This window comes from Beauveria bassiana, assembly GCF_000280675.1.
Source record: "Beauveria bassiana ARSEF 2860 unplaced genomic scaffold BBA_S00021, whole genome shotgun sequence".
NCBI lineage: Eukaryota > Fungi > Ascomycota > Sordariomycetes > Hypocreales > Cordycipitaceae > Beauveria > Beauveria bassiana.
The window spans coordinates 127,753-143,935 of record NW_007930856.1 but is presented as its reverse complement, the minus strand read 5'-3'; the positions used below and the strand labels follow the sequence as shown (position 1 = coordinate 143,935).

The 16,183-nt window shown below is 52.0% G+C and overlaps 3 protein-coding genes across 3 annotated transcripts; 2 read left to right on the top strand and 1 right to left on the bottom strand.

Moving 5' to 3' along the window:
* Positions 1-3,925: 3,925 nt before the first annotated feature.
* On the top strand, positions 3,926-8,111 carry BBA_06849 (thermotolerance protein; the record flags this gene model as incomplete). The annotated part of the gene is made up of 4 exons (XM_008601946.1): positions 3,926-4,156; positions 4,245-5,384; positions 5,449-5,945; positions 6,002-8,111. 4 exons carry the CDS (start codon positions 3,926-3,928, stop codon positions 8,109-8,111), a joined length of 3,978 nt encoding a protein of 1,325 aa, XP_008600168.1.
* Positions 8,112-9,246: 1,135 nt separating this feature from the next.
* BBA_06848 (translation initiation factor aIF-2) lies at positions 9,247-12,447 on the top strand (the record flags this gene model as incomplete). Its single annotated transcript, XM_008601945.1, has 1 exon — positions 9,247-12,447. One exon carries the CDS (start codon positions 9,247-9,249, stop codon positions 12,445-12,447), a length of 3,201 nt encoding a protein of 1,066 aa, XP_008600167.1.
* A 773-nt stretch (positions 12,448-13,220) lies between these two features.
* On the bottom strand, positions 13,221-15,774 carry BBA_06847 (heat shock protein; the record flags this gene model as incomplete). Its single annotated transcript, XM_008601944.1, has 6 exons — positions 13,221-13,508; positions 13,566-13,871; positions 13,924-15,361; positions 15,432-15,463; positions 15,548-15,609; positions 15,762-15,774. The coding sequence occupies 6 exons, from the start codon at positions 15,772-15,774 to the stop codon at positions 13,221-13,223; spliced, it is 2,139 nt and encodes a 712-aa protein (XP_008600166.1).
* Between the last annotated feature and the right edge of the window lie 409 nt (positions 15,775-16,183).

The following is a 16,183-nucleotide window of genomic DNA, read 5'->3' as shown; positions in this document are numbered from 1 at the left end:
CATCAAAGCACCAAGGCACCTTGTGGAACATCAGACGAAATCCGACAATATCTCAAATTCTCAATTCATTCGCACGATACATGGAGCAAGGAAACTTTGCATGTCGTCCATCTCTGTGCCGGGATGCCTTGCCGTTGAACGACTTGGCTGCGGAAAGACAACCCAATATCCGCGGAAATGTATCGTTCCGTGACCAGCTGAGAGCTCGTAGATCTTTCTTATTACCATTGATGATACTGGCCCAGCTGGCGTGCGTGATCTGGTGATTGGCTGGCCGAGTACAGTGTACACTCCGCTCCGCTACTCCCGAGCCGTCCATATCAGCCAGCAAGAGTTAATGCGTCGAGTTGCATTAGCCCATGCCTTGAGAAGCCAGTGTCCCATAAATCACTCGTAGTGACGGAGTGCCGAAAGCTGACAGACGTTGCAGCCGTGTCGCGCACGGGGCCACCGATATCCCAGCAGGTTCAGCACTATCAGTATTGCGTTAAACGCCACCACCTTCGCGCTCCTATTCGTAGCAGCACGTGCTGCTGTGGATTTTGTATCGCGTTCAAGGCTAGGCCACGAAAGCTGGGCATTGTATCGTGCCATATTTTTGGGATGTGGCAGGCGCATCACGAGGGATGCACGGGTCTACTGGTTGGCTCTGCTATCTCTGGCAACACTGTGGTGTACCAGTAGGGCTCCATGGAATGGTAAAGTCGCTCATAGAGTGCCCGATAGTTGACAAATTTCCTTCTCACGCTGGATGCCCGAAAACACCATTGTGAATGAGTGTGGGTGGAGAGACACGGTCATGCCCACCCTCGGTTTGCAAGTGGTGCAGTCTGAGATTTCTGACTTGTTGGTGAGACACTATGTATGATACCGTCGTCGATATAATTGTTCGTGTTGTATCCCAACAGTGTGCTTGGGTTAGGGACCACGGAAAAACTCTGACACCTGGATGTGTTGACATACTGGTAGTGTTGGGGACTTGACTGTAGGTAAAGGTAGCGGTTGATTTCGCAAAGCAGTGCATTTGAGGGATCTGGTCGGCAATTTCTGTCGCACAAAGACAGGGGAGATGCTGAGATAGGCGAGGCAAGAAAGTCGTGGCAGCGGGCTGTTTCTGAGACGGAATCTAAACCAGAGCAGGCTCATCAACTTTGGCCCCCAACGGAGTCGACACTCTCTGGCTTTTCGTGGGCCGTAATATTGGTATTCGTTAGCTGTTCTTTTGTAGGTAAACCATGCTGGTCGTGTGAAATCCTTGCAAGTTTGATACTTGGATGTCCTTGAGCCTCTCTCTCACTGCGTCAGCAATAACCCTGACCATCATGCGAACCGAGCAGGGTCACGAGAGCGCAAGCGACGGGCTCGAGTGTAAGCTGGGCGGAGAGAGGCGTCGACTAAGACACTGGCGCTGCTGTCAATCCTGTTGTTCATATTTCAACATTGGGAATACGAAGGTAGCCAGTGTATGGAGGGTTGTCGTCAGTGGATGTCGGAGGGTGTGGGATTTGGCAACACCCCGCCCCTGCAACGGGGGGGATTCGGGACGCAAACTATCGGTACTGTGAGTGGGCGGCCCACCAAGTATCTGGATACTTGGAGTTGCAAGTTGCAGCTTCAAGTGAAAAAACGTGAGCTTGAGGCGGCTTGCTGGACATTTCGCATATAGGCAAGCTGGCAGGTGGCAGGTGGCAGGCAGGCTCCCGGGTCCGCCAAGCGGGCCAAAAAGACAAGGCGGCAAACGGCAGAAGGTAGAGAGGGGTGTGTGATGTGGCAGCATCACAGATGGCTAACCAGGCAAGAAGGTGTGGTTGATGAAGCTGGAAGTTGATATGAATCATACGAGAGGCGGCATAGAAAGGTCTTTAAAGAATAGGGAGAAGCCAAGTCATGGCATCTAGATAGAGCAGGCAAACTAGTAATGATGTGGTGGTAACGGCAGGAAGATGTCAGCTAATAGCCAAAAGATATCACATAGCTAGACAGTAATTGCTGGAGAGGCTCTCGTGCGATCACCATCTTTGCCATGCTCGCATGTTTTAGGCTAGTCAATGCATGTTGATGGTGGATAGCTAGACAAACAGGTACCTAGGTAGCTGAGAACGACTCACCCCTCCCTTCCAGGATGGCTGGACGTGAAAGCGCTACTACGCTACTACGCTAGTTACGCTACTACGACAGAAAGAGACACCCGGAGGCGCTGCGATTTGCTGAAAAGAGTGAAAAGACGCCAAATTTTCTGCCAGACAATGTGAAGGCCGCCGAGCCCCGCCAGCCCGCGTCTCTACCTGGTGGGGCTTTTCGAGTGGATATGAACATTTTTTTTCCCTCCCACCACCAAGCTTCGTTCAGTGCTACCTGAAAGGAGTAGAAAAACTGTAATCGAAACGGTGCAGGCTGCCATCTGGGAGAATGCAGGAGAATTTTCCATGTAGTGCAACGTGGAGCAGGGCGGGCCAACGGCGTAAGGTAGTATTCACAATGTTGTGTTCAGCGGTCAGTCAGTCGTTACTCAAGACGGAGTAATAACTGGTACTTCGTAATTACTATTTACGTGCAGTTGTTGAGTCCCCAGCTCGAACAAAAACAGTAGGAAACGGGCTTGCTGCATCTATACGTACAAAGACTTGTAGACAATGCACGGATGCATACTGGGTCTCCTAGGTGCATCTTACGGGGCAATGAATGTTTCTCGTTCTTTTTTTGACAAAAGTTTCTCGGCGTTGTTGTCGGCTGTGCTGCCATTGGATATAGATTCCACCTTGGCTTGTCAGTTGTCACACAACACTGTCGTTTGCGACCGGGAATTAGTTAGCGGCTGGCAAATTACCAGACTATTGAGAATGTGACATGATATCATTGAAATCCAAGACTTGTACGATTTCTGTCATTTGTATTATTTCAATGGCACATGGAGGATGGTCCATGGCTGCATGCAGCACCCACCCAGACACGACAGCTGCACAGCGCGCCAACAGCAAAGTATCACCACAGGCAGTTGTGCAAATGCTGCTCTTGATACCTGCCCCGGACATGGAAGTTTAGAGCAAGGAGAGAGGTATCTGTATTCATTCTTCTGCAAGCACTTGATATGCCCTACTTTCCTCTCTACCTAGGCATTTACTGGCCGTTTGCTGGCCGTTTGCTGTCACCCACTGCCAACGCGGCAAGGGCTGGCGTGTGCCTGGCGTGTGCCTGAATCAGTGGACTGATCAATTCAAGTAGGTGCCCAAGCAGTAAGCACCAAGTAAAATTTAGTGCTCAGCGCGCAGCACACACCACCTGCTGCCAGCCCGAGTACCTACCTACCTACCTGAGCTTGGTTGGCTACACCCATCAACTATTCTACCTCCAACACCTACTATAATTATGCCCTCTGTTGTGACCCTTCGCCGCCCTCTTGTCTTCCCATACTGCCTTCTTCCACCGTTGCCCATTCTCCTCTTCTTCTCTCCGACATCCTTCTAGACTTGCGTCAGGTGTGACATTTGTCAGCCATTTATTAGAGTCCGGCTCTTGCTGTGCTGCTCTATTTATTTGATGAATTACCCTGCTGCCACACCTAGGTTATATTGTTGCTTGCTACCCTCGCCTTGGCCGCCAGCTCACGCACCACACGCCGCCTGCCGTCACCCGCAGACCTACACATCTGCCACTGTATCGCCCGACCTCTGCTCACCACTCAGCTAATTTCGGCCTCTTCTCTCTCGCCGTCCTCATTCCATTCGTCTCTCTTTGGATCTACTTCAGCTGGAAGATGCCGCTGCCTTTTCCTTTGTCCGCCTCGTTCTGGTTGGCAGCAGTGTAACATTTCATCTACATCGCCGTCTTCGACAGCATACAACTCTGCTGCAACTTTCAACCACCTTCATCTGCTCTCAAACAACATTGACACGCTGCTTGTCCACCGAGGAACCACGTCCATGTCATGGCCTTCCAAACCAACGTTCTTCGTGGCGGCCAGTGGGTTACCGAGACGGTCGATTTGCAAGATGCCCTACAAGCCTCTGCTTCTGAAAAACCGCCTTCGGACCCCCGCCTTCCAGAGCCACCAACTCTTGGTGTTTTGACAAAGACTGTCGTAGAAAGCCCAATTACCAAATGGATCTTACCACTTTCAATCCGCTCCACCAAGCAACAAGATCTTGCCTTCATCGGGGTACGTTGTTGCCGCTTGCTCTTTGCACCCAACTACTCACCTGACCCAACACGAAGCCTGCCTACTAACATTACATGTTGCCAAACAGGAACACTTCGTTCAGATAAGTGAGCTCGGAAAGGATGGTCAAATTCACGAAGTCATTAGAAAGAATGGCTTCGGTCCCAGAATCCGAAACGCTGTTGTTCTCGGAGTAGGTTCAGACTATGGCATCATCAATGGTTCTCTGGCAGTTCGAGTCAAATCAGAGGATGGTAGTCCCCAACTACATCAGACCATTGCTGAGCCACTCGACTCTCCAACCACTCATCATGCCATACCCCCCCAAGTACTCGTTCTTATCCTCGAGAATGGCGACGCAGTCTTTCTATTTCTCCGCAAGGGGCCTGACTCCACGATCGAGTTCGTCCTCAGTAACTATAAGCTGCCAAGATCAGTGCCATACATTGGCTTTCATTTAGCCGTAGACCCATCCTCTCGCTACATGGCTGCTTCGTCTCCCGAGGGTGTACTGGTTGTCTACGAGCTTCACGACTGGACGTATCTCAACTCGCGATACATCAAAGACGGCACTTTCTCTCCCATTCGCAGAATTCATTTTCGCACCGTTCAAGGTCTCATACACAACATGAATTTTCTTTTTCCTCGTCCAGAGGACGACTACCACATCATACTCTTGCTCGTTGTCATTCGTAAAGAAAGACACAACACAGAGCCCCTCTCGAGAATGATGACATACGACTGGGAACTCGGTGACAATTTAAAGACCGTTTTTCATGAAGAAAAGCTCGGAAATCGCTTGCCTGATGAGCACAAGATGCCGATATTGCTGATTCCCCTCAAATTCAAGACGGCCTTCTTCGCCGTTTCCAAGAATAGCATTGGCGTAGTCAAGCATGCTCTTTCTGGCTCTCCTGAGTACGAAAGACTAAGAACTGATATGCCAAAACGAACCAAATTCTACAACGGCAAGGGCGAACCTTTGTGGACGGCATGGACGCGTCCAGCGCGACTGCGGACATGGTTTCAGCGAACAGACATCATTTTTCTCGCCCGCGAGGACGGTGCCTTTATCTTTGTGGATATCGACCAGAAAGAAATGGTACCCTCTGTTATCAATGTCGGCTGCTTGGAAACCAATATCAGTACTGCTTTTGCAACATCATACGATCTCTTTTCTGACGTCTTGATTGTCGGCGGAGACTCTGGCCCGGGAGGCGTATGGAAGGTATATAATCCCACATCATAATCCATCAGCTGAGCTATGCTGACAATATTGTCTTTCGAACTAGTTGGCTCCTCGAACGGACCTAGAACAGGTCAATACAACGCCGAATTGGTCGCCTGTTGTTGACGTAGCAACGACCTACGAGCCGGTGACGGTGAAAGATGCCGGAGCACGACAGAGAACCGCCAATCTTATGACAAGTCGAAAGCCTGATAGTATCTTCACGGCGTCAGGAAGAGGTTGCAAAGGTAGTATAACGCAGTGGCGCTCAGGTATTCAGGCGAAAATCGGACTTGATATTGAATCGGGTGAACCGAACAAGCAAGCATGGGTATTCCCCGTTAGTGAAGAGGGCACAACCTCTCTTTTCGGTATTTTGGCATTGCCGCACTCAACTCGGGTCCTGCAGTTTGCCAAGGATTTCGGCCAGGTCCAGGAAATAGAGGCCGACGATACTTCGCTAGATCTCTCGAGTCGTACTCTTTTTGCAACTCAACAACCTGACAACAACATCTTGCAAATCACTGAGACATTCATCTGCATCTCTGGTTCTGTCACAAAGTACGCATTGTTCTATCATCCAAAACTTCTACCCCATAATGCTAACACTTTGCTAGATCTCGAACATCATTCGAAGAACTACTTGGCACGCCTAGTATTGGAATTGACAAAGCCCACGGCATGGAGAATACATTTCTACTGTCTGCACAAGAAAGAGACGGAGCCGAGATATCAGTTGTTGGGCAGCAAGCAGCCCGTTTCAATCTTATCATGACTTGGAAAGTAGACGGCGAGATTACTGCCGTGAGCCTTTTTCGTGTCCTTGGAGAGAAATTGGCGGGTATCGCTTCCATTAGTGAAGGACAGCCGAGTTTCTCTGTCTACACATTAGACGGGCAGCTTTGTGTCGGAAAACCTTTGAGCATGGGCGGAAGCGGAGCCGATACGATTGGTCTTGAGGCAGTAACGAGCATCTGCGCTGTGGACGACGAATCAAACACATCCGTGCTGATACTGGGAACTAGATGTGGCCACATGATAACAATGTCCGTCTCCAAGGAGGAGCCGAGACAGCTCACTTGGATGACGGAGACTCTAGGAATCTCTCCAGTAGAGATATTCCCTGCACCGCGGTCTTTGCGCTCTGGACAAACGGCCTTTGCAAGCTGCGATGGAAGCTTGGTGATGCTCTCCGATTACTCGGCCCGAAAAGGATGCTTCGTCACAAAAAGCGCCGTGATCGCGACGGACTTGAATGATATGGCGATGCCTTCACCGCCAGTTCACTCCATCTGCAGCCTCGATGAGAATCTTTCAGAGCACGACGGCCATATGTCGTTGCTCATGTTGGCAGGATCAAGAATCCTGATGACAGACATCTGGCCGCAGACTGGACTGGTGCCTCGATCGATGACACTGGATGGATCGCCCTCGAGAGTTATTTACTCAAAGACGTGGAAGTGCCTCATTGTTGCTTTGATCAGAAATGACCGGCCGACACTGGAATTTCTGGATCCTGAAACTGGAGCAATCATTTCAGACCCATCGGACAAGGAAATGAATTCTTCAAACTTCATTTCCGGACTCGGTCACGAAGGCGACCGAATATACGGCCTACACGAGTGGCTCTATGTCAAAGACGGGCGAACGTTTTCCTTTATCCTCGTGACGACCCACCTTGGTCGCCTATTGATTGTGTCATTGAAGCAGGCAGAAGTAATGACGGAAGATGGTCCAGTGCATCGTCTGAAATACTGGACCCGATACAAGAAAGGGCTGTCCGGACCAGTGAGTGCCATCACAGGAGATGCTGATGGGCTGATATTCTGCGTGGACCGCACACTGCACTGGGAGGTTCTGGACCTGGTTGACAAGAAGCTGAAGCCGATGAAGGAATATCTTTTAGACTCTCCAGCGGTGCAGCTGAAGATTGTGGATGGCAAGATTCATGCCTTGACGTATTCAAACTCGCTGGAAGTAATCGACCATCGCACAGGTAGCGGAAGCGCCATGTCATTGCTTCACACAGACCAGGTGGCGAGGCGAACAGTTCACATGTTGGATATTGGCAGCAACGTTGACGGCTCAGAAGCTGGCCCAGTCACGCTACTGGCAGATTACAAGAACGGATTCGCAGGTGTATGGGTTCCGAAGAGCGAAAACAACCTTGAGCTACGGGCAGTATTTGAAGGTCTTCTTCCTAGCTCCGTGCGCCGGTTCGTCAAGTGTTGGAGCCGACCGCTGTGGGTAGCTGCGAACCGAGGCGTGCGGTACGGCGCGGTGCGCAGCAGCGATGACGGAGCAGAGATGCTGGGAGTAGGGCTTGATGGTGCGCTGTATCAGTTCACACTGATTGAAGTCGAACTCTGGAGACTTTTGTGTCTCATCCAAACACTGGCACACCGCAGCCCGCTACTTTATCCTCTCTATAACCCAGCGATAAGCGGCGACCCTGGCGACGACGAGGCGGAGCTAGAGCCACAGCTGCATCCGAGACTGATGCACATTGACGGAGACATTCTGGAGAAATGCACAGAGGGTCGAATACTGGAAAAGATAGTAGGCGATGGAGACGGGCTCGACTTATTCTGCGAGTACCTTGATGGCATCGAGGGCGGGATATGCACGAGCAGCTTTCGGGACAGTATGGAGGAAGAATTGCGCTATAACAAGTACTTTGAAGTGGCGTATGAGATATTGGAATATCTCTTGGCGCCAGTTGTATGAAAGTGAGGTTGAAGAAGACTGTAATATATCCGTGTCATGATGGGATGAAGGATGATGCCCGCGGGGATCTGAGATGGCGAGGGATTTTTTTCGAAAAAATAAAATAAAATAAAAATAAAATGAAATAAATAATAAAAAATTATGTGTTGGTTTAAAGAGACGTGACATCCAGCACTATGATGACGAAAGTGATGAACAGTAGGGAGAAGAGAGTCTGAGAGACAGAAACGAGGCAGCAGCGTTACCGAATTTCATGTACGTGGCCCTCTAGTGCTCTATGGCTGGCTGCTAACGTGACTGGTGCCTTCTGGCTGGTGCCTTGATTATAACTCGATGACTGATGTCTGTCAGACTGATAATACTGATGGCGTTTGGATATTCAAAGGTCTGATGACTTGGTGACTCGAAAGTCTAGTGCACTGTGGCTGGTGAGGCTTGTTAGTGTCTTCGATAAAAGCATCTTCGACAAAAGCATCTTCGATAATAGCAAAAGAATCTTGGGACAGGGGGGCGCAGCATCGTGACAATATTGCTACCAATTGTGAGATGGAAAGGGAAGAAGATGATGTACCTGATTGAATGGCCGAGTCACAGGCCACACCTAAATAACAGTGACTGACAGTGACGACCGACCGCGGGGCATGGAAGCCCCGCCATCAACTGCCCCGCTACCTAACCTCTACCTACCTACAGGCTGCGATAGGCCGATAGGCTGGTTGACGGGAGCATTGTCATGCAGTGGCTGGATGCTGCTTCGTGAGTAAAATTACAGAGAACACAGAGCCTTGCTTGACCTGCATTGCATATTTAGCTACGTCTGGATCTGGGTGCTTGGCCGGTGCTCTGTATTACTGGGCGTGTGGTAGCGTGCGTCACAGGAACCGCAACCAGTGTGGTTTAACCCCACACCTAGCACACTTGCACCGCTGGACAATTGGGAGGCGAAAAAAAAAAAAGAAAAGAAAGATTGGCCATTCTGGCTGCCGCCTGGGTTTGCACTTCATTGACTTCTTTCCACCCTCCATCCTCTACAACCCCCGCAACATCGCTGAACCGCGGGAGGATTAAAAGTCATAAAAGGCCAACGCCTACAGCCTCGATAACGGCACTTTTCTCTTCCACCCATCGACCCAACATGGCGCCTAAGAAGAAGGGAAACAAGAACGGCCAAAACGACTGGGAGACCGATCTGGGCGAGACCATTGCCCCGCAGGATGCCAATGGCCAACACAACGCCGACGATGCTAATGCCAACGGCGATGACGAAGCTGCTTCCGGAGGCGGCGGAGGCCTAATGGCCCAGCTGCGCAAGAACAAGCAGAAGCGCAAGAACAAGGGCGGCCAGGACAATGACTTTGTCGACGGCGAGGATGCTTCCGGCGCTGCCCCTCTAGCTGACCTCGCCGGAAAAGCTGCCCAAGAGGCCTCCATGGACGACGAGTTTGCTCTTCCTGCGAAAAAGGGCAAGGGTGGCAAAGCCAAACCCGCGCCCGCAAAGCCTGCTGAAGCTGCTGCCGACGACGACGGCGACGACGGCGGCCGCATCCTGACAAAGGCCGAGAAGGAAAAACTCAAGAAGGAGCGCGAGAAGCAAAGAAAAAAGGAGCAGGCTGCCAAGAAGAAGACTCCCACCACGGCAAAGTCAGAAGCTGCAAAGCCCGCGGCCAAGGAAACTGCTGCTGCTGTTCCCGAGGTGTCCGCCCCCGCCCCCGCCCCCGCCGCCGAGACGGGAGGCAAGAAGAAGAAGCTCCCCGCCCACATTGCCAAAATTCAGCAGCAGCAAGAAGAACTTCGACGTCAAAAGGAGGAGGAGGAACGCATTAGGGCTGAGCTGGCCGCCAAGGAGGCCGAGGCTGATCAGCTCGCCGAGGAAGAAGAGAGGCGCAGAGAAGAGGCCAAGGCCCTGAAGAAGCAAAAAGAAAAGGAGCGTATCGAGCAGCTCAAAAAGGAAGGAAAGTTTATGACCAAGGCCCAAAAGGAGGAAAAGGCTCGCAACGAGCGCAAGCTCCAGCAGATGCTGGCGGCCGGTATCAAGGTAGGCCCTGCGGATGAAGAATCTGCACCTAAGAAGAAGGCCGCCCCGGAGAAAAAGCGCAAGGGCAAGATGGAGCAAAAGGCAGAGGAAGAGGCTGCTCTCGCTGCCGCTGCCGAGAGAGCCAGGATACAGGCCGAGGAGATTCTGAAAAAGGCGGAAGAGGAAAAGAAGGCCAAGGAGCAGGAAGAGGCTGCCAAGAAGGCCGCCGAGGGAAGCGATGTCGAAGATGACTGGGAGGCGGCGGCTGATGACGATGATGTCAAAGACAGCTGGGATGCCGACAGCGACGAGGAGGCTGAGAAAAAGGCCGCTGCCAAGGCGGCACTGGCCTCGCAACGCAAGGAGGCTGATGACTCGGACGAGGACTCTGACGAAGACTCTGACGACGACAGCGAAGACGACGAGGAAGTTTCCAGAGCGCAGGCCGCCGCGGCTCAGCGCAAAAAGGAAGCCGCCGAGCGCCGTGCCGTCGCCCACAAGGCAGCCATGGATGCCCGTTCTAAAGACAACCTCCGCTCCCCCATTTGCTGTATTCTGGGTCACGTAGATACCGGTAAAACAAAGCTCCTGGACAAGATCCGACAGACCAACGTCCAAGAAGGCGAAGCTGGTGGTATTACCCAGCAGATTGGCGCCACATATTTCCCCGTCGAAGCCATCAGGCAGAAGACGCAAGTCATCAACAAGGACGGTGCTTTTGAGTTCAAGGTACCCGGTCTCCTGGTCATTGACACGCCCGGTCACGAGTCCTTTTCCAACCTCCGATCTCGCGGATCCTCGCTCTGCAATATTGCCATTCTGGTCGTCGACATCATGCACGGTCTGGAGCCCCAGACGCTTGAGTCGATGCGTCTGCTCCGCGAGCGCAAGACTCCGTTCATTGTCGCCTTGAACAAAATTGACAGACTGTTTGGCTGGAAGAAGATTGACAACAACGGCTTCCAGGAGAGTCTGGCGCTCCAGAACAAGGCGGTCCACAACGAATTCGACAAGCGTCTGTCCGAGACCAAGCTCGCCTTTGCTGAACAGGGGTTCAATGCTGAGCTCTACTATGAGAACCCGTCCATGTCCAAGAATGTCTCGCTGGTGCCCACCTCTGCCCACACTGGAGAGGGTATCCCTGACATGCTCAAGCTCATTATCCAACTGACACAGGAGCGCATGACCAATGCTCTCATGTACTTGTCCGAAGTCCAGGCTACTGTTCTCGAAGTCAAGGCTATCGAAGGCTTCGGCATGACTATTGACGTCATTCTGTCAAACGGTATTCTCAAGGAGGGCGACCGCATCGTGGTATGCGGTACTGAAGGGGCCATCAAGACAAATATCAGAGCGCTGCTCACACCCGCCCCTCTCAAGGAACTTCGTCTCAAGTCGCAATACGTACACAATAAAGAGGTCAAGGCTGCTCTTGGTATCAAGATTAGTGCGCCGGGCCTGGAGGGCGCCATTGCCGGTTCTCGCTTGATGGTTGTGGGCCCCGACGACGACGAAGATGACATCGAGGACGAGGTTCTGTCCGACCTCGACAACCTTCTGAGCCGTGTAGAAAAGTCGGGTCGTGGCGTCAGTGTCCAGGCGTCCACCCTTGGTTCCCTCGAAGCCCTGCTGGATTTCCTCAAGGACTGCAAGATTCCCGTCGCCAACGTCGGCATCGGCCCCGTGTACAAGCGCGACGTGATGCAGTGCGGTATCATGCTGGAGAAGGCGCCCGACCTGGCCATTATGATGTGCTTCGATGTCAAGGTCGATAAGGAGGCGCAGCAATACGCCGACGAGCAGGGCATCAAGATTTTCACAGCCGATATCATCTACCACCTTTTCGACGCGTTCAACCTGCACATGAAGGAGATGCTGGAGAAGAAGCGTGAAGAGTCCAAGCTGCTCGCTGTCTTCCCCTGCGTGCTTAAGCCCGTCGCCATCTTCAACAAGACGGGCCCGATTGTCATTGGTGTCGACGTCGTGGACGGGCAACTCAAGATTAACACCCCCATTGCGGCCGTCAAGACCAACCCCATCACCAACGTCAAGGAGATTATCAAGCTCGGTCGCGTTACATCGATTGAGCGCGAGCACAAGCAGATTCCCGTCTGCAAAAAGGGACAACCGTCGGTGGCGATCAAAATCGAAATGGGCGGCACCCAGCCCACTTACGGCCGGCAGCTCGAGGAATCGGACCAGCTGTACAGCCACATTTCGCGCGCGAGCATCAACTGTCTAAAGGAGTTTTACCGCGAAGAGGTGACGAATCCGGAGTGGAACCTGATTGTCAAGCTCAAGCCGCTGTTGGATATCCAGTAGACGAATTTTCCGTGTGCACGAGTATGACATTCATGACGAGGGCAACGAAAAATTTGTTGGCATTATTCCTTGTGTGGACGACGGGATAATGCAGTGCGTGCTTGGTCCGAGGTCGCGACGTAAATGGAAAACGGACGCTGGGCATTTACGCAAAAGCATGATGGTTACGATTGAACCAACTCTTTTTGATTTACTTTCCTATCTTCATCTAGTTCCCCTCATCTGTCAATTTTTTCCCAACGCAAAATATCGAAACAGAAGAATGAAGAGGAGAATGAAGAGACGGAAGAGAAGAGAAGAATGTAGGAAAGCATGAAGGAAAGATGATGTCAAGGAAAACTTTTTTTCTGTTTTTACTGTTCAATTTATTTTATATAGTGTATCTCAACGTTGAAATGATTCTATTTTCAAATTCATGCAGTCTATTATGCATCGTCAACGTAGTAATAATATTCGTGCAACAATGTTGCTGTACAGACTTGAGTCACTGAAATGATTCGGGCAAAAGTTCTTTTGCGCACAAGACGCATCTATACAGCATCTTTATTTGTCGTCTCTAAAACATTAAAATAAAACAAAAAAACAAAAGAAAACAATATTCCCATTTCCCTCATGCCTTCTTTTGTTTATATATTGCGTCCCAATGAAAAGAGAATTCTTCCTAAATCAAAATGTCTCTGTTTGCTTTTCTCTTCTCTCTTTGAGCCTTCATAAAACGTGTCATTTTCTTTCAAAGCAAAAATTCAACGCGCCCCATCCTGGTTCAAAAAACCTTATTTGGAGTCAGCGGCGGCATCATCGGCCTGGGCGCCATCGGCATCCTTCATTTCGGCGTCGGCACCCTCGGCGCCCTTTTCAGCCTCAGCAGCCTTGCGAGCTTCTTCCTCAGCGGCTCTTTTGGCAGCCTGCTCGGCATCGACGCGTTCTTGGACAGCTTGTCGCTCTGCCTCGACTTTCTCAAAGTGACGCTGGATGACGGGGCCGGCCATGGCGCGGATCTCATCAATCTTGGCGATATAGACGCCCTTGGAGGCGTCCTCACCCTCGTCGTAGAGCCAATCCTGCGGACATGATTAGTTTTTGAGTTTCAAGTTTGATGGACCATAGATTTGACATACCTCGGAAGCTTCAAGCTTGGCGCGAATCTTGTCCTTCTCCTCATCACTGGCGAGATCAGCATATTGCTCCTCCAGCTTGGCACGAAGATCATAGATGTAAGCCTCAAGCTCGTTCTTCTTCTCCTCGGTGTCGGCGACGAGCTTGTCTTCCATGACCATGGCAGCCTCCTTCTCGGCTAGGGCGGTGCGGGTAGCTTCATCGAGAGACGAGGTGCCGCTGGAGATGGGCAGGTCACCAGCGCGGACCTGCTTCTTGACCTTGCGAGTCTTCTTAGGGGCGTCGTCCTTCTTGTCAGTGTCCATGGCCTGAAACAATGTTAGCATATTTCCATCAAAGAAACATAGAAGTCAATCTTACCTCGGGGTCAGCCTCCTCCTTGACCTCCTCTTCGACTTCTTGATCGACAACGTAGTAGCCAGTCTCGACATTCAGAATGCCGTGAATGTTGACACGGGCCTTGAGGCGGCAGACCATGAAGTCGTCAGTTTCGGTAGGCTTGACACCCTTGACGGAGAAGCGGCCAATCCAGGGGGCCTGCTTTCCGGGAAGGTCCTCGGGCTTGGCGTAGCGAGCCTCAAGGTCAAAAGGCTGCTTGCGGTAAAAGGTCAGAATTTTGGTCGAAGGCAGAACACCGCCCTTGTTAAAGACAGTGAGGCTCGTGTCCTCATCGGGGATGTCAGCAGCCTTCTCCCAGGTGAACTCGATGGGATAGCTGACAATGTCCTGGACGGCAAAGTCACGGACGCGGAAGACGGGGGAGAGAATGGCGCAGCTGAAGGCACAGCCGCGGGCAATGGCTTCGTCGGCGTTCATAGTGAAGGAGAGGGGCTTGCCGAAGAAGGACTGGAGACGCTCCTTGAGAGCTGGGACACGAGAGCCACCGCCGACAACCTCGACAATGTCAATGTCGTCCTTGGTAAGCTTGGCCTGAGCGAGAGCGGCCTCGAGGGGGTCAAAGGTGCGGTTAAGGAGGGGTTGGATCATGTCCTCAAATTCCTGACGGGTGACGTTGACGGAGACGTCAATGTCGTTCATGAGAGACTCAATATTGACGGCAGATTGCTGGTTAGCGGATAGGACCTTCTTGCACTTTTCGGCGGCGGCAATGGTACGGGCCATGGCGCGACCGTGGGTGTAGATGTCAGCATTGTACTTTGTCTTGAACTCCTTGGCGAGGTGATCGACGAGGGCCTTGTCAAAGTCACGGCCACCAAAGTCGCGGTCCCAGGCAGTGGCCTTGACAGCAAGCTCGCCCTTGCGGAACTCGACAATGGAGCAGGTGTAGTTGGAGTGACCAATGTCGACGAAGAAGACGCGCTTGGGGGGCTCGTCTGAGCCGGGAAGGTCGAGTTTGGTGATGCCCCAGCCGAGAGCGGCGGCGGTGTTGTCGTTGATGAGGCGGAGGAGCTTGAGGCCGGCGAGCTCGGAAGCGTCGAAGAGGGCGCGGCGCTGGGCGTCGGTGAACCAGGGAGGAACGCTCATGCAGAGATCGGAGACGGGGAGCTTGAGCTCGGCGGCGGCAGTCTGCTTGATCTTGCTAAGGTACATGCCAACGAGCTGAGTGGCTGTGAAGCGTTCCTTCTTGCCAAGGTAGCTAACCTCGGCGCCGACCTGGCCATTGATGTCGACCAAGGGAGCAGTGATGAACTGCTGCTCAACCTGGACATCGGGGTCGTTAAAGGCGCGACCGGCAAGGCGCTTGAGGCAGTTGACGGTGTTCTTGAGGTTGGAGATTTCCTGGGTCTTGGCCGTCTCGCCAAGATAGCGGGACTTGGGACCGAATCCGACGAGAGAACTATAGCGGGCGGCCTAGTTAGCGAGGGACTCGGCTGGGGGTTAGTTTGTAATAGTCTGGGGGTACGTACGGAGTAGCACGGTTGGAAACTTCGTTGGTAACCTGTGAGCGATCCAAGGTCAGTACAAGGGCTCTGCATGTGAAAACTGGGCAAGGCAGAAGCTGGGTCTGGTTGGGCAAACGTACCACGTCGACGCCGCGGTTTCTGGCGACGGCAATGACCGTCTTGAGGGTACCGAAATCGACACCTAGAGAAGAAGAAGAGGACAAATGTCAGTGAGACGCGCGCGAGAGAAATGGGCCAGTCACAAGCGCAAAGGGCGATCCGAAGGCTGTTGGCATTTGTGTGCGCTGCGCCTGGGCAAAGCGGTGGGTTGAGGTTCGGCGAAAAGCGACTTACCGACGACACTCATGGCTGCTGTGTGAGAAGAGTGAATATATATAAAGGCAGGATTTCAGAAAGAATATCTTCCCCAGTCAGCCGCGATTTTCAAAGCAAAAATCCGGGACGCTAAAGTCTATTCGAAAAGGGTTTGATTTTGGGTGTTTGTTTGAAGATTCGAGGTTGGAGGAGGGGGATGGATGGATGATGGCCTAGAAAGAAAGATTTGGTTCGGGAGGCGGGGCAGCGGACGGTTGACGTGTGGCGGTTGGCAGGTGAGGTGAGAGAAGAACGTTTTTGGGGGCTGCACAAGGCGGTTCAGAGGCTGTATTTAACTTGGTAATTATTCGCTGGTAAGAAGATGATGCTTATACGATATCGAGTAACAGAATATTCATATTAAAAGGCAAAGTTGTACAGCTAAAAAAAAAAAAAAAAAA